Here is a 19110-nt window from a genome sequence, read left to right on the forward strand (position 1 = left end):
TACATCTGGTTAACTTATGCCCAGAAACACACACATACACTGGTCTTTTCATACTGGAATACACTTAACCTTCCTTACGCTACTGGTTGAGGAAAGCCAAGTTCCAATGCATTGTCTTCAGGGTAGACCAGTGCTGTTGAGAGTAGTACTCTTAGCATTTTCCAGTGTAGGGATCAGGTAACTTGTCCTGTTGCAGAGAAGACTCCCACTCTTGGTCAGAGACAAAGGCATTGTAACATCTAGGTGATGTCCAACAGAGTCTAACCCAGGAAACTGACCCAAGGTGGGGGTCCCCCAATGAATTAGAAACCATCTGTTTTGGAGGGTCAGCTTGGAGACATGCAGACACCTGAAGAGTTTGATGGGATGGAATTGCCAGGTCTATAGCGACAATATGGATGTCTTACTCAGAGCCCAGACCCCAAGCAATAAAAAGAGGAGCACAGAAGGGTCAAGAACCAATGCCAAAAGAGAACTCTTGAGAGGGGGTTTGACCAATGCCCGCACATACTCCTGACTGAGGGAAAGGGCTGGACTCTCTGACTGTTGATAAAGGCTCTAATGGTACACAAGGAGTAGACATTTTTAGTTAGAGTTTAAGCTGAATAGCCTTACCCGCTGGTAAAGATAGTTACCAATAATAGACACCTACAGGTTTCTATGCATCCAAAGCTTGCAGGTGTTAGGCCCTTCCAAATGGTGCTGAGTTGAAGGGTCAAAAAACTGTCTCTTTTCACAGGAGGTCATCTGAACATGCAACATTGGAGATTCCAGAAAAGGGCACTAGGGTGAACACAAGGCCAAATTTTCTGAGATGTAGCAGGTGCCTCCAAAGGATGCTGTGGAGCCAGGTCCTTGTTTAGGTAAGGGATGGCAATAGCTGGTCCAGGACAGAAAGTCCCTCTGGAAAAGAGGGATGTTGAGGGGTAGCCTTGGGGGTTTAACCAAAGTACAGAGGATCCTTCTGAGGGAGGGAGCAAGTTTCCAGATAGGGTACAACTCCAAAACCCAAGACCAATTTGGACAGAGGCAAAGGGTCCCAGGAAGTGGGAAGCTGAGGGAAACAGCAGAGGTTGCATTTGCTTGTATAGTATCTCAAGCAAAACAGTGAGCAGCAACTGAAGAGAGTGTCAGAGACAATGCATTAGCCTGTGGGATAAAAAGGGATCTCCTGCACTCAAAGGCCAGCAAACCACCCAAGACCCCATCTGGATACACAATCAGCCTCCCACCTGTAGAAGCGGGATCACAACTTCCTGCATAAGGATTTCATGAAGGGTTAGCTGACCTCTGGCTTCAAGCCCTACAGCCTGAACAGGAATCAGGCTCTGAAGACCTATGAGTGCCTGAAGCTGAGGTAGATGAAGTAGAGGGGTGAGATTCCTCCCACCCTGCCGTGGAGCTCCTGCATTAAAACACAGCACCCTCTAGCCACCCATGGCCCTGCTAATCATGGCATCAAATTCAAAGCCAAACAGACAATGTCCATCGAAGGTTAGGCGAGTCAGATACTCCTTGGATGCATCATTTAGTGTCCCATCCACACAGCCAGGATGCACTGACCATCTATATTATTTAATTAATACACTTATTTATATAGCACCAACCATTCATACTTTATATATTGTATATTTACATCAGTTCCTGCCCTCAAGCAGCTTACAATCTAATCCCTACCTCACATGCATGCATACATATGCTAGGGCCTATTCAAACAGGGGCCAATTAACCAACCAGCATGTCTTTGGAGTGTGGGAGGAAATGCACGCAGGCACAGGCAGAACATGCCAATGTCATGCAAGTAGTGTCCTGGTTGTGAACTGAGGACCCTAGTGCTAAATTAGAGAGAAGTGCTAATCGCTAAGCCACATTGCTGCATGTACAAACATTAGTTTAGATGCTTGTACCAAGCATAACAACTGAAGGCTCCTGAAATTTTTTCATCTGTTCCATGAAACAGGAACCTACCTCAGCACTGGGGGGATTGCTTTTGAGGGAATCTAACCATTCTGACACAAACTGGGATTTAAAGAGGAACTCTAGCTGCCTGTCAGTGGGATCCTGAAAGGCGAGCGCTTCCTCAGTCAGTCTAGTGGTACTCCTGTTAATATGGGTCACAGGTGTATCCACAGTGGAAATAGACTACAGGTTTACAAATTCCCTCTAAAAAGAATTTCCATTCAGTATGGAGGAATGTATTAAATAATTGGTGTAGTGGAACAGCCTTTGCAGCTATAGGAGCACTAAAAGACTCAAGGCCTGAAATAGCAGGCGGATCCTCCAAATGCAGACTGGAGAATAACACAATGCATCAAGAAGGTCTAAAAACACCCCCTGTAAATTTAAGATGACAGCAGGAGACTGTGGTGCCTCAAAAAAGTCTCTTCAGAGAAAGCTTGTTAGGATTCTGAATTAGAGTCTCTGATTGTTACAGGGATCAAAGATCTGGGCTGATCTAAGACCTATGGAGGGTCAGTGACAGACTTTGCATGGAAAAGCACCTGTTGTGTCCCACTGATTATGTTAATTTCTGCTACTGCTATGTATTGCATTAATGTTTTTAGTGTTCTGATCTATGATGACATCTAATGGTAGTTCAAAGCTACAGCAGCTTGTTATGTTCATTGGTATTTCCATCTGTTTTCCCCTCCTGTTCCGTGCTACATGGTACAAATTTTCCTTTCTTCTTCTATGTTCCCTCAGTCTCAAGTCTTCATAGCTGCAAGATCATTGTCTTTTTACACTTTAAGAGACTGGAAAAACATCCTTTGTACTGTACTCTGAAAATTAAAACTGTACTGGATTCAACTTCTGTGTCTTATTGGAGAGTTAAGCTGTCTCTGGATTATGCTAAATTGGCAGATGATATGGAGATGTCAGTACAGGTTATGGCATTTTAGAACAGAACCAAATGATGCTTAGAGTCTATGCGAGTGGGGAGCCCCAATAACTGAGCACATCTGTCCAAAAAGTCTCAAATGGACATAGAGGTCCCTGTGGATTTGTGGGAGGCCTTGGCCTCACCCAACGGAGCTGAGGAAGACTCTGGGGATGATGACTTTAAAACAATAGGGGTCTCAGGTTCTCTGAACAACTAGGGAAGTATAGGCTTAGGCCCCTCTTGGCAGTGGGACTTTCCTCTCTGTCTTACCAAAGACATATTGCTTTCTTGCAGCAGTAATGTGACTAGGCCCAATGTGAGGCAAGGCCTCCGGTACTCACAAACCCAGGCAGTTGGCTCTGAGGAGGGTTTCAAGCAGCCGGAGGCCACTAGGTCATTGTAGGCAGACAGTGGGATCAGACTGGAGATTCATGTGGTGCTTCACATGCAGCAGCAGTAAGATGGTGCTTCCACTAGGCTGAATGGCAGAAAAGAGAGTACAGAGTGAATGTGTAGCTGCACTCAGCAGGTGACATCAGTGCCTTAACCCCTATCATTGTGAAACCATCATTGGTGGGAAATGGAAAATGTGCTCAGTGGTGTAAACAGTGAGGTAATTCCCTGTGTTTTAGCCCAAACAGCCTTACCCTCAAAGGGAGTCTTCAGAGACAGGGTGACACTTGGGGCTATGCCACAGCTCTAGACCTGGAAAGCACATCACAGCTAACTAATACAGTCCATGCAGGTCTGGAAAGTGCAACAATGCAGAGCTCAGTATCCAAAGGTAAAATTCCAGGCTAGCTCTCCTGTACAGCATGGTCTGGGTATGGCCTCCAAAACTAGTGCAGAGGAAATGTTGTTTCAGATAGCTCCTATGAAGAGACCAGCTAAAGCAGTGGAGTAGAAAGGAATGTTCATTGAAGTTACAGGGGAAAAGATTCCACAAAGAAAAGAAGAGTAGGCTAGTAAAAAAATAGACTTTTCTCAGGAGAGCTGAGGAAATGTGACCCTACCTTCTAGAATGTCAACAAAAAAACAGGCATGCTGGATAAAGAAGGGGTTTTACAGGCTGCCCTTCCATTTTTTTTGTCTGCCAGTGTTCAATACTTCTGTAAGCATCAGTATAACCCGACTGTATTGCTCTATAACTCTGAATTCCTGTGTCCCCCAATAGATCAGAAAGAAAAGAAGTGACTTTTTTTTAAGATATAGAGATTTTTCTCTTACCTGTACGATGATTCTTGATCCTCTGAGCAAGATACAGACCGCTGAATCCAGTCTTCGGGCGCTGCAGCTCGACCAGGCGGCTAGAGTCAGATTGTACTGCTAGAACTCTGGCAGATGCTCGTTCTGTGACCTGGTCTCTTTTCACCTTATTGACACGTGAGCCAGAAATTGCTGGTTGACCAGATGGTGGCCTGAAATATTATTGGTATCCTAAGTAGAATTTTTTTACACAAGCAGTCCCTTTTATTCAGCACCAAACAAATAGCAACTCCACATGGAGGTTTTTAAATATAGTCTTCTATAGGCTTTATCAAGAGTAATTCACTTGGTGTGTACTTTCCCTCTTTGGATGCCTTTATTACATGGATGGCTAATAATAGGCAACCCCCACCCGTGGCAGCTTTTATACTTGCCTAATTTAAAGACAACTCAATACATTTTTTATAGTTTCTACTGTCTATTCATTTCATCTCAGTTTCTGAAGCTGAATGGATTGATTATTGGAAATTAGATCAACTTTTAATCCAGATATCCTGAATCATTGTGTGGCTTTGCTCACCTTGCTTTTCAGTGGCCCTGTGCTAGGCCAAACAATATATCAGCACACAGGTAGACATCTCTATGTGCCCACTTTCCATTCTGTTTGCTCCTATCTTGAGGGGAACACAGACACTCAGAAAATGCTATTTTGCCTGGCTATCCTGCATACCCCTCTGACTTCAGTGCATCAAGTGACTGAGTATGTAGATCTGGACTGCTGACTTTTCTATACTTAAACAAGCAACCCCTGTATTTATATTTATTTATTCCTTTCTTTAAAATCACTTGGAGTCAGTAGAATTCATGCTTCGGCTATCTTAGACTCAAATTTTAAACTATGACTGCTCTGTGATACACAGGATGAAAGGTTCCCATTGGTTCTAAAAGTAGAGATTTCTATGTTGTTTATTAGGACCTGCTCATCTATGGTATTTTGAGTAGGAGGTACCACATACAGATTCCCTTTGTTATTTTACATGCACAGTGCCTTGAAAAAGTATTCATACCCCTTGATATTTTCCACATCTTGTCATGTTACCTACAAAAACGTAAATGTATTTTATTGGGATTTTATGTGATAGACCAACACAAAGTGGCACATAATTGTGAAATAGAAGGAAAATGATAAATGGTTTTCAACATTTTTTTACAAATAGATATCTGAAAAGTGTGGCGTGCATTTGTATTCGGCCCTCTTTACTCTGATACCCCTAACTAAAATCTAGTGGAACCAATTGCCTTCAGCAGTCACCTAATTAGTAAATAGAGTCCACCTGTGTTGAGTTTAATCTCAGTATAAATACAGCTGTTCTGTAAGGCCCTCAGAGGTTTGTTAGAGAACCTTAGTGAACAAACAGCATCATGAAGGCCAATGAACACACCAGACAGGTCAGGGATAAAGTTGTGGAGAAGTTTAAAGCAGAGTTAGGTTATAAAAAAATATCCCAAGCTTTGAACATCTCACGGTACACTGTTCAATCCATCATCCGAAAATGGAAAGAGTATGGCACAACTGCAAACCTACCAAGACATGGCTGTCCACCTAAACTGACAGGCCGGGGAAGGAGAGCATTAAACAGAGAAGTAGCCAAGAGGCCCATGGTAACTCTGGAGGAGCTGCAGAGATCCACAGCTCAGGTGGGAGAATCTGTCCACAGGACAACTATTAGTTATGCACTCCACAAATCTGGCCTTTAAGAAAGAGTGGCAAGAAGAAAGCCATTATTGACATAAACCCATAAGAAGTCCCCTTTGCAGCTTGCGAGAAGCCATGTGGGGGACAGAGCAAACATGTGGAAGAAAGTGCTCTGGTCAGATGAGACCAAAATTGAACTTTTTGGTCTAAAAGCAAAGCACTATATGTGGCGGAAAACTAACACTGCACATCACCCTGAACACACCATCCCCACTGTGTAACATGGTGGTGGCAGCATCAGGTTGTGGGGATGCTTTTCTTCAGCAGGAACATGTAAATTGGTCAGAGTTGATGGGAAGATGGATGGAGCTAAACACAGGGCAATCTTAAAAGAAAACCTTGTAGAGTCTGCAAAAGACTTCAGGCTGAGGTGGAGGTTCACCTTCCAGCAGGACAATGACCCTAAACATACAGCCAGAGCTACAATGGAATGGTTTAGATCAAAGTATATTCATGTGTTAGAATGGCCCAGCCAAAGTCCAGACCTAAATCCAATTGAGAATCTGTGGCAAGACTTGAAAATTGCTGTTCAGACGCTCTCTATCCAATCTGACAGAGCTTGAGCTATTTTGCAAAGAAGAATGGGCAAAAATGTCACTCTCCTAGATGTGCAAAGCTGGTAGAGACATCCCCAGATAGAGTTGCAGTGAAAGGTGGTTCTACAAAGTATTGACTCAGGGGGGCTGAATATAAATGCACACCACACTTTTCACATATTATTTGTAAAAAATGTTGAAAAACATTTATCATTTTCCTTCCACTTCACAATTATGTGCCATTTTGTGTTGGTCTATCACATAAAATCCCAATAAAATACATTTACATTTTTTAGTTGTAACAAAACAAAATGTGGAAAATTTCAAGGGGTATGAGTACTTTTTCAAGGCACTGTATATGACTATAGAAGAGTTCTTTAATCTTTTTTTTTCTTTTGGTCAGTGCTTGATGTCTTTTCTGTAATACTGTTGAGTTTTTTACTCTTAATAATAGTTCTTAATATTAATCCTTCGTAATGAATTTATTAATATATATTTTGTTTTTTACCAAAAATAAAGTTCTTTGTCCTCTAAATGTACTAATGTACTGACTTTTGCCATTTCTTATGCAGTGGGGTCACAGACCTTCATAAACCCCCCCCCCCCCCCCCCCCCGAAAATAAAGCTAGAGTTTGGCCTTAAACATTTTGCAGTTTCCTGCTCCTTATCCCATTACCTGGATTCCAGTAAAGGAGGGGAGGGCACATGGACCACGTAATTTTTGGCTCGCCCCTTCTTGAGTAAAGACTGCATCATTCTCATAGACAAAAACGGGGCCTTTGTCACCCAGCAAAAAAAAGCAAAAACATAACAAAGTCACATTAGTATTAAGAAATACAAATAATCTAAATGATCAATTAAATGCTCAATGTGTAACATTAGAAATCCAAAGTTTTTCATGCAGTAAGAGAATTCCTAGATGAGGGCTTGTTCATGTTGTCCGTTACCCTGCAGCGAAACATATGTATTTTGCTGCATCTAATTGTATTTCAAGAGGCAATCCCATTTATTCCTAAGTGGTTGGCTCACAGCTATAAACTGTGGCTTAGAAAATATGGGACATGTGGTATTTTTCTGCATTTTCACATGTTAAGCAGACCCATTAAAATGAATGTACATAAACACTCATGTACTATACAGCTTTGTATGTTTATAGCACATATGCACCATGTATAATATCTATTCTGATATGACTTTAATTTATTTTGCATAATGAATGAACAGAAAAGCATGTAGATAACAACCAGCAATGAGCATATTAAACACATGAAAATGGTAATAAAAGCATTCAGCAGAAACATGTGTTATTGCATGTGTATACGTGTGAAATGGCCCGTGGGGAATGTTTCCATGATCTCAGCAACAGACAGGCAGAGGAACCAGTAGAAACAGCTGACTGTAGAGAATGAAGCCTTCTTAATCATATGGAATTGGAAAGCAGCTTCTAATTCCTTCTACTTATAGCAACCACCTCACCTACACTGGATGGTAGGTGAATTTAATCTAGTGTCCAGTTCTACTCTAACAAATACAGTTGACCACCTGCAGCAGTTCTGAGGTATTCTTAACCAGCTTTAAATTACAAACAACCACATGGATCATGTAATGCTACCACCAACATTTTAGATTAGGGGTTTCCAAAGTTTGTAAACAAAGGGCCAGTTTACTGCCCTTTAGACTTGGGGGGGGGGGGGGGGGGGGGACTGTGGCCCGTAGGAGTAGAAAATGGTATCAGTGAAAAGAATAATCCCCCATCGATGGTGTCAGTGAGAAGAATAATATCCTATCTTTGGTGTCAGCGGAGGAATAGTGCCTCATTATTGATGTCAGTGAAAGGAATAGTGTCTCATATCAATGGGAGAAATAGTGTTCCAAGCATAGGCGTGCGCACAGGGTGTGCCAGGTGTGCCTGGGCACACCCTAATCATGCTGTGCTGCACAGATTCCCCCAGCTGTTTGGCTGCAGAAGAAGGGACTGGGGAATCTGTCTTAAAAGTGAGATATCAGGGGTCTGTTTAGACCTTTGATATCAAACCAAAGCCACCCCCAATGGAGCTCCTAAAAAATTGTATAATAGTAATATTAATAATAATATATTATTAAATAAAATTGAAAAAAATAATATAAATACAAAATAAAAAATATAAATAATTTAAAAAAATTATTAAAATATTTTTTTATAAAAATAATTAAAAAAATATATTTAGACCTCTGATTTCTCACCAAAGCCCCCCAATGGAGCTCCTAAAAAATTGTATAATAATAATAATAATAATAATAATATATTATTAAATAAAATTGTAAAAAATAGAAAACATTTAAAAAAAAGTTATGATAAAAAAGAAATAAAAAAAATAATATAAATAAAAAATAAAAAATCTAAATAATAAAAAAATTAACAAAATATTTTTTTATAAAAATAATAAAAAAAAAATATATATATATATATATATATATATATATATATATATATATACACACACACACATACTCACACACGTGTGTTTGAGCTTCGGGTGCACACCCTAATGCCATGGTCTGCGCACGCCTATGGTTCCAAGGACCTGATAAAGGCAAGCAAAGGGCCACATCCGATCCCTACACCGAAGTTTAGAGACCACTGCTTTAGATCAATTCATCTTGAGAGAAACTGTAAGTGGTAGTTTGCATTTATTCATTTGGTCCTTTTAGCAATCCAAGACTGACTAAAATGGGGTTGAAAGTGTCTTAAAATTGGTCAGCATCAGAGCCTCATGAATCAGTATTCTGAATATAAGTGTGTGCAATCTTGTCCAGTAAATTATACAGACACTGATGAATTGAATGGGGGCTGATTTTAAAGTTTAGTTCTGCTTCAGGAAAATACTGATCCATTATGAATGTAGGGTGGGGGTGGTTCTGCAGTGGAAAAAGTAATCTCCCACTTGTAAAGAGCAGGTCACTACAGTCCCTGGTTATGAGACCACTACAATGAAAGTGAATGATAATGATAATAATACAGCTTCCTGAGCTGGCCATAGATGGATCAAAATGTGTCTGGTTCAACAGGGACTGGCCAAATTCCAAACCATCTTTGGCCATTCCTATTTGAGAGGAGTCAATCTAGTGATCAACTCCTCTCGAACAAGAATGTGAGGATGAAATATTCTGTTTGTTTTTTTGATCATCTGACTGGTTGTCAAAAAACGGGAGTCACTTTGGGTGGGGGGCTTGTGGAACTCAGCTTACCTTGGAGAGCTCTGGAAACTCCGTGTCCAGCTCCCCCAGCCCCTCCTATGTGTAAACCACCCTGTGTCCATGAACCCCACTATGATCTGTGCTAGTCGGACTCGCTGTACAGCCACACTGGACTATTGTATATATGTATATATCGTGTGTTGTCTCATGCTGTTGTGGACTCTTTGCTGGGATTGTTTGGGGTGTGGTTGTATTCCATTGTTTTATTGTGTCTGTCTGCCTTGGAAGAAAAGTATATTGTGGGATGTGTATCTCTGTGGAGGGAGGGGGGTGATTTCCTCCAACAGCTGTCCTTGCTCATTGGACAGTTTACCCCGCCCTGAATTCCAAAGGGAGGGGTGATTGTCCCCTGAGTTGTATATCTTTTTGTACATGTGTTTCAATAAAGAGTCTGATGTTTTCCACCCTACGTTGAGTTACGGCTAGTGACTGGGTGGGCTAAAGGGTCTTGGATCGTGTGGTACCGGACAGAGGAAGCATTTACGGCAGACATACTCCTGTTGAGGATGGAGATCCGTTACAGCCAGCAATAACCACTTGCCAATCTCGCTATAGCCAAATGACAGCTACAGCGCAGTTGTCCAGTTTTGGGAGGATGTCTATTAACATCCTCCCAGAACCGCGCCTGCTGTGGCGTGCTCTGTGTTTGCTGTGTCCTTTGGGCACAGCTGATCACAGATCGGGGTAAAGAGCCAATCAGGGTGGTTCTTTACCACATGATCAGCTGTGTCCAATAACAGCTGATCACAAACTTTAACACACTTACCGGTTATCGGTATTCCTTTCCTCATGCTGTCACACCACGAGGAGAGGGGGAGCTGGTAACCAGCTAGTATAAAAGGGGATATCTGCACTGATAATCAGGGCACGGATCATCATTGTCCTGATTATCAGATCAGCCCCATTAGTGCTGCCAATCAGTGCTGAATCAGTTCTGCCAATCAGTGCCGCCCACCGTGGCACCTATCAGTGCCCATCAGTGCTGCCTATTAGTGAGCATCAGTGAAGCCTCATCAGCGCACATCAGTGAAGGAGAAAAATGACCTGTTTGCAAAGTTTTACATTAAACAGAAATTTTATTTTTATTTTTTTATATTTGGTCTTTTTTATGTTTGTTTAGCAAAACATAAAAAAAAACAGTGGTGATTAAATACCACCAAAAGAAAGCTCTATTTATGTGAAAAACAAACATTGATAAAAATGTTATATGGGTACAGTGTTGCATGACATTCAAAGTGTGAGAGCACTGAAAGGTGTAAATTGGCCTGGGCAGGTAGGGGATATAAGTGCTCGATAGGCAAGTGGTTAAGGTCAAACACACCATGGGATCTGCTTTTTCCTGGTGATAAGTTTTTCAGCCACAGCATCCCACACACTCTGCCTCCCCTTTGGATCAGTATTTTTCTTTAGTTAGCTTTACATCTGCTCTAAAACCAAATTCCATCAGAAACTGAAAACCCAGCATATGTATCTCTACTCAGCAAATGTACTTTCCTATCCCAGTGCTTACATCAGCCTGGGTCCAACTATAACACACGACACTATTTCCACAAGCATCGGTGCTGCCAATACAGCTCAGTGAGCTCTATGAAGAGAGACAATATAGTTCCACTTGGCCTGCAGCAAAAGAAGCCTGGTACATTTGTAACTCTAAAACTTGCCTAGAGTCTATGTGTTCATACATATATTAATGAGACTTGTGTGTTTCATCTCAGTACAAAGTCACCTTCATTGGAACGTCTCTATCCTTTTTCTGTGCCTCCGCATCCATCTTCATCCTATCTTGGCTGATACTGCTGCTTTCGTTTTCTCTCATTATAACCTGGCGGGGACTAGTGGCACCATGCGGGTTTGATTTTCCGTGAGATGCAACTTTTTCTCGTCTAAAAAGAAACAGAAGACGGGAGCTGAGTCTGAAAGCTGAATTTATGTGTGGAAACAGATCGTGGATAAGCCAAATCCCCCTGTATCATGAATCACATTACTGGGCTATATTCCACTGTGGAAAATGACACAGAAAGCCATTGACACAATGTAGCCGTTTTCTGCAGGAGCTGATTAAAGCCTTCATATTGAGCTTATTATTAGCCATCCTTGGCGCTAAGGAAGAATTTACTTATCTTCAGATAATCCAGTCTGAAAGCTTCTTAAAGCTGGGAGCTGGGAGAGAAGACTATGGAGATCCTACCTCAAACATGTTTCATATATGAGGTCATAGGAGTGTTTTTGTAGAGAGCTACAAGGGAAATCCTGCCTCTTGAGACTGTGCAGGTTGAATGAAGCATTGCTTAATAAAAATGGTATGATCTTTAAAATGTCTGCTTGCACAAATATTTCATTTCTAGGGTGAGTACGGTGGACTGAGTCATCTGCTGGCCTCGTGTCCCTTGGGGAGTCATTTGCCGGCCAGAGTCCCAGCTCTGTGCTCTGGAGTCCCATTCCTTCTACAACTGGAGTTTCCCACTTATTGCATTATTGGTAATAAAAAAGAAACTTGTATAGACAGAAGCATCCGTGATACCATTGCTGATCATTTATAAAAGCTAATTGCTAGGCTGTCTCCAGCTTAAACCCTTTCTGAGACATGCCTCTGGAACAAACATGGAATGGGTGGCTGGACAGTAAATCAAAATACCGATCTGCATGTTTGTTCCAGGTCAGTGGTTTACAATTTACTTAAGCCATGTGGCCTCCCTTTACACCTGGATAGGAGGGTGGCGGAATGTAAAGGAACCGATCCCTCCATGTAGCCGCTAAATGCCCGCTTCTCCTCCTCTCTCTCCCGTATCCATTCAGTGACTGCAGGAAGGAAATGGAGGGCATCAATTCCTCCACATGCTGCTCCCGCCACCTCCCTATCCCTGTCTTGATGCCTCCGGGCCCCTGTGTGCTCCCCTGCCCCCTCCCCACAGCGCTGCCGGCTGTTTCTGGGGATCTGTCCGCATAGAGAGTGGGGAAGGAGCCGGTTAATGTGTCATTTACCGGCCCCTTCCTTGTATTAATGAACAGAGTCAGCGATTGGTACCGATCACTGACTCTGTTTTGTTTTTGTTCTTTTTGGGGTTTTTTTACACATTCATAGCTGAAGGATCCCTCAGTTTATGAATAAACTGGAAGCTCTGTATAGAGCTATTGCTGTTCATTCATTCTGTGAAAGGGATCAATGAATTTGATCAAAAGTGAGACATCAGTCTAGACCCCTTATATTTCACCAAAGACCCCCAACAGGGGTCCTAAAAAATATGTAAAAAAAATAAAAATAAAATTGTTAAAATAAATAAATAAATAAATAGTAAAAAATAATAAAAAACCTACTGACACCAGTTGCGGAACTATCAGGATTGCACAGGTCGCACTTGTGACTAGGCTCTGGCATTCTGCCACTTGGGGGACCCCAAGATGGCAGTAGGGTGGCCCACTGCAGGACTGTAATAAAGGGTCCCATGATGGGAGTAAAGGGACCTGGCATCAGTGGGAAGGGCCCCGGTCGGGGGCCAGGGGGGCCCTTCATGGTTTCTTGCATCGGGCCCCTGAAGGTTCTAGTTAAACCTCTGTCCTGTGTCATTCATAAAAGGCTGAAATGTAGCTTCTATAAATGGTGGAGCTGACAGGAAAGGGTGGGCAAAGTCGAGTTGTCTTGATGAGAGCTTCTGACACTCTTTAATTGGGTGGCGCAGGGGAAGGACAGAGAATAATTTTACTAAAAGAAGGAAAATCATACTAAAACTGGCCATACATTATACAATTTTCTTGCACAATTTTCCTTTAGACTTCCCAAAACCATATAATATGAGGTCAAACCTAAACACTTTAGTTTGTATGCAATCAGGCTCGCCCCTTGCACCACATAGTTGAAGGTAAATCTAAAGGAAATTGAACAAGAAAATTGTATACTGTATGTCCAGCTTTAAACTGGTCCCAGACGGTTCAAATCTCGGCTCATAGTGGAAGGAAAGAAAATCATATCATCTATGGCCAGCTTAACTGTAAGTTATGTCCCTTGCGCCAATTTTTATGTTTTTGATTTTAACTAAACTTAGGCTTTAAGCATAGGAATCATGTCCATGGCAACAACACGTAGTAATGACAATTCCTACACATATTAGAATGTCAAAAAATTAAAACAATAAGAACAGGCTATGCCCGATATTCTGTGCTGTAAATCGACCTTACCTATCAAGTTCTACTGAAGCATCCGAGCACTGATCCATCTTCATAGATTTGGAATGCTGTGAACTAGAATCAGAATAATCCCTCTCTGATTGGTAAGTGTCATTCATCATCCTGGTGTCAGGGCTCATTTTCATCTTCACTTGAAGGCTCTTCTTCACTTTGCTGTAGAAGGAGACCTCTCCACCTTATGGAAGACATTACAGACATGTTATATCTGTCATCTGGAACTCTTTGCTTCATAAATATTCAAATTCAGAATTCCACCATCCCAGAGATAACAAGAAATAAAATAAAAGGAACACTTCATCAAATCTGTATATTTGTATAAAAAAACCTACCTACGAGGCATGTCATACCCACATGAAACAAATACTGAACTAGGGAGAATAACACAGTAAAGGTTGCTTTGGTCACATGCAACTCAACCACTAACAAAAGACACGGGCCCTTCAGAGACAGAGGCAAGCAGATGTCTTACTTTATTTTGTAGATAATTAGTGTCATGTCACATGTATACAGTAATTTCCAACCATGGTTATGGCTGGCAATGGACAGATCAAAATTCGGCCAGTTCAACAGGAAATGGACAAATTTCCATCCATCTATGGGCAGGCCGGTTGTACTGAAGTCGATCTATTGATCGACTTCAGTACAACCAGCCTGTTGTTTTTTTTTCATTTGATCACCGCTGGTGGGTATACCTGCCAGAATTGATGACTGTATTGATTTCCCCCTGTCAGAACACAATAGCCCAGCGAGAAGGATTCCCCCATCAACTGACTTTCTTTCCTTTTTAACACATAGCTGAAGGAAAAAAAATGCATAATCTATGGCTTGCGTAAATTGAGTGCAGTGGCATAAGCAATAGCAGCCCACATATCTGCTATGGGGCCTGGGGTAGGAAGGGGCCACATTAGGGAGGCTATGAAGTGTTCAGTAGAAAAGGGCTGAAGTCAGTCCCCAACATTCTTAGAAGTGTAGATTTATTGCCCTCTGAACTTCTGCTTCACAATGAAATAAAACCTGAATACCTAATGCAATCCAAAATCCCAGAGTATCTCCACAGCTAAAACATTTTAAGATAGCTGAGGTTTGTAGTACTAGAACAAAGTTTAAAGAAGTCTGTATTTTGGTTATAAATTATTTATGTTCAAGAGCAATTCTGTTAAAATATAAAATACCATTATTATTAATATTATTACTACAACAACTTTGATCCAGAGAACAGGTCCCTGGTGGTGCACTGACTATAATGGGACTTCTGCTGCCTTTCTGGATTTAGGCATACTTGTCCAATATCAGGTTTAGCCCTACCTGCTACAGAGAGAGTTAGTTGGTGGGGCCCCACCACAATTTTGCTATGGGTACCAGTGGCGGCTGGTGCTCACTTATTTGGGGGGATGGCACAACCAACACCCCCTCCCCTGCGGAGATGGATGGTGCTTCATCCACCAAACCTCCTGGGAGACACAGATTGCAGCGATAGCCCCCCCCCCCCCACACGGGAGACACAGACGGCGGCGATCCCCTCCCCCCGCGGGAGACAGGGACTGCGGCGGTTCCCCCGAGAGGCTGCCTTACCTTATGGAGGCAGGGAGAAGGAAGAGCAGGGGCTGCTCCGGCATGCACACAGGAGACATCCTCATTCCGGCCGAATAGGAACCGGAAGTGTGTCCCCAATAGGGGCTTCCTGATTGGCCAGGAGGAGAAAGAGGAAGAATTGCAAATATTCATTCGCTAGTGTCAGACTGGGTGGGATCAGGACGCAGCTATCTGCGCCCCGAGCCCACCCTGTTTTGAAGCCTATTAGAGCCTCTGGATCTAATCATGTGCTTCAAAAAAACCACACCCCCACCACTGGAATCCATGCATCCGACGCCCTGTGTGTAGATTAGGGGCCGGACGCATGGATGGGGGCGGCGCCCCTGCGACCCTTATGGAGCGGCCACCAATGAATTGGGGCACCATGATTCATAGTTACAGCCCTGGTCTCATGTGATTTATAATTTGCATAAAGATATACATAATTCACCAATGTTGTGGTTTCTGTATTACCAATAACCGTTCCTAGATGAGAAGCCAATATCTAGTTAATATAACATAAAATATATCATAAAATCAGTGTACAGTGAATAACAAAAAAAACAATAAAAAACATATGAGGTTTTTGTGACCAAAAAACCAACAAGCAGTCCATGGTGAACAAAAGTTTCAACTGTAATGCTCCTCTATAGAGTATGATGTAGTCCCATGTAAGAGAAATAATAGAGTGATGTCACTTCCACAGATGATAAGTGAAACTGTATGGGCTTCTCCATATATCATTCGCAGATATACATGTGAAATAAAGGGAGATTGGGTACGCTTACCACAAAAGATGGAGACACACACCGTGCAGCGGTGGGTCGGACAAGCATTTGGACTATTCAATCCAGCAGGTCTTTAATGAGGGACATGGATGGTGTGATGGTGTACTTCAATGGTTCCATCTAGGATGATGAAGGGTAGATGGTACACACCTGGAATTCCAATAGACAGACATGTCTAGATCCCCAAGCATCCGCCAGCTGGATGAAATGTATGGTACATTCAAGGACATCCGATCAGCATATTAAATCGTGAGGAAGAGAGAAAAAGAGAGCCTCCACATAGTGCATGAATCCGGATAAAAAAATGTATTAAAAAAATATCAATGTTAAAAGTACAAACACCAGCCAAGGTGGATACAACAAGTGATCACAGAAAAAGAAAGATTGCGTGGTGTCAGATGCACAGTAGGCTAGCGACCCCACATGTTTCGGACCATGGTCCTTCTACTGGGACCTGATCGGATGTCCTTGAAAGTACCATAAGTTTCACCCAGCTGGCGGATGCTTGTCTGACCCACCGCCGTACGGTGTGTTTGTCCATCTTTTGTGGTAATGTACTCAATCTCCCTTTATTTCACATGTATATCTGCAAATTAAATATGGAGAAGCCCATACAGTTTCACTTATCATCTGTGGAAGGGACATCACTCTATTATTTCCCTTACATGGGACTTCATCACACTCTATAGAGGAGCATTACAGTTGAAATTTTTGTTCACCATGGACTGCTTGTTGGTTTTTTGGTCACAAAAACCTCATATGTTTTTTATTGTTTTTTTTGTTATTCACTGTACACTGATTTTGTGATATATTTTATGTTATATTCACTAGATATTGGCTTCTCATCTAGGAACGGTTATTGGTCCTATACTTACTCCTGGGGGCCACTCTGGGGATTGTGTATATTACATTAGCGCTGCATTTTTTTCATGTTTTTTGGTTATTACACAGTTCATTACACTGTTGATGCTGGCTGCTGATCTACTGTTTCACAGATTCACTAGTAGCGCAACTTTTTTCACTGACACCAGTTTCTGTATTACCGTATGCCTTTTTCTAAATAAAGAATTGAAAAGAAAAAAAAGATATACATAATTTACAGCAGGTTTTATATTTACCCAATGATGGATGATTCAGATTTAGGAATTGGTTTTGAGATGAAGGTCTTGTGTGACTTTCACTGCCAATGGAAGATCCAGAACCTCTCCATTCCAGTGTTGTTATAGTTACTTCAGAGGAAACTGTGTGAAAAGGCAGCAGCATGGGTTTGAATCTGTATTGTAATTTACATAGTGGCCAGAAATATCAGTCCAACACCATCTTTTATTTATATTCTAACTTGTATATACAGCAGTTATACAAACTGACATCAGGAAATCACTTATTAGAGAGTAAAGAAAGGGGTGATAAACAAGGAGAGAAGGGAAGAGAAAAAGGCTCAGAGATGGTTCTCCTGAAAGAAAGCATGTTTGATGTAACTTTCTCAGGGATTTCTGTGGCGCAAAATGCATTGGAATGGAAGTTCTGTCAGGTTATTGGTACACATTGGCAGGACCACACTCAGACCAGGGCTATATTTAGGCACCACGCTGGCCTATGCACCTTAAATCAGGGGGGCTCAACCTTTTAAAGATTAAGGACCACTTACTGTAAGTGATTTGGTAACTGGTTGTGGGCCACAATAAACGACGGGGTTTTACCACCCCCCCAAACTACAAATGTAAACAAGCCCTTACTGTCCTGAGCCCCCTATAGGGCTGCTTTCACACTGATGCGCTGTTGGTCAACATGTCTAAAATCTGCAAATATGCATTAATGTTACGTATTACCTTCTGTGATTCCGCTGCCAATGGTCTCCAGGGATGAAAAGCTGTGATTGCTTTTATTTTCTTCTTTACTTTCTGAGGTACTTGGGTTTTGTTCCTTCCCCTCCTGGCTGGTATTTGTAAAGCTCATAGTGATTCCATCAAGACTGTTGGCCTCCTTGCTAGTACTAGAAGATAACTGCTTGTCCTTCATGGCTTGAGATGTCCGCATTTGAACAGGTCGCCTGCTGGGAAGACCACTTCTCGGAATATCAATTAACACTTTCTTTGCTACGTTTGGTGGGAAAGGTTGACGTCTGTACGGAAGGTTTGCAGTCTTTTGCCCAGCTGTTGGTGACCTTTCAGCAGTTGATGGTGAGGCAGACGTCTCGGCTGATTCAAGTGTCTTGATCCTTTCCAGAGACCTTACCTGAGGTTTTGGCAAACTATCCAAACTTATTTTAGTTGTATGAGTTCTCTGTAACAGATGTCTTTCTTGGTAGCGAACCTCTGCCTCGTGTTCTGATTCATCTTCAAAGTGCACCCTTGCTGTGGGGGTCCTCTGTTGGATCTTATCATTGTAGTTGATGGCGCTCTTCTTCATAAAAATCTTTTCACTACTTTCCCCCACATTCACAATTTGTGTTCTGTCAAGCAAACTCGTATTTGAAAAAACTTCCCTTTCACAACAAAGAAAAATTCAAACAACCTCTTTTTAAATACTTAACTATAATAACTACCTAGACATACAGATGGGTTTTTTTTATAACACTGAACAGTTGAGACTGTATTCGTAATGATGGTTTTGATTGTATTTTTCTTCTTACCCTGTAGATGTCACTGTTAATAGCAAAATACTAACAAATGTTTAGCAGTTATTTCTCAAAGGTGTGGCTGTAGTGATATTCTATATAGTAAACTGTAATTAAAAGCGGTGTTCCACACGTTTTTATGTTTATTAAAAGTCAGCAGCTACAAAAAGTGTATCTGCTGACTTTTAATAAACAGCCACTCACCTGTCCCATGGTCCAGCGATGCGGCCGCCTGATGCCTCGCTCCTCTCCCCCGCGCCGACATTGCAAGTGTGGGCACCCGGCTGTAACAGTTTGCGGCTTCACAGCCGGGTGCGCACTGCGCATTTGCAAGT

At 42.0% G+C, this 19110-nt stretch overlaps 1 protein-coding gene across 1 annotated transcript in view; it reads right to left on the minus strand.

Annotated features, from left to right (window-relative positions):
- Positions 1–19110, minus strand: part of LOC141108487 (uncharacterized) — a 153700-nt gene that overhangs the window by 93616 nt on the left and 40974 nt on the right. Inside the window, exons 5-10 of the mRNA XM_073600135.1 lie at positions 17988–18610; positions 17277–17399; positions 13790–13973; positions 11343–11499; positions 7056–7156; positions 4109–4299 (exon numbers count right to left, since the gene is read on the minus strand). Of these exons, the coding sequence (XP_073456236.1) occupies positions 4109–4299; positions 7056–7156; positions 11343–11499; positions 13790–13973; positions 17277–17399; positions 17988–18610 (1379 nt within the window). The remainder of the gene's footprint in view (positions 1–4108; positions 4300–7055; positions 7157–11342; positions 11500–13789; positions 13974–17276; positions 17400–17987; positions 18611–19110) is intronic.

The sequence above is a fragment of the Aquarana catesbeiana genome, linkage group LG09 (genome assembly GCF_042186555.1).
Source record: "Aquarana catesbeiana isolate 2022-GZ linkage group LG09, ASM4218655v1, whole genome shotgun sequence".
In the NCBI taxonomy this organism is placed as follows: domain Eukaryota; kingdom Metazoa; phylum Chordata; class Amphibia; order Anura; family Ranidae; genus Aquarana; species Aquarana catesbeiana.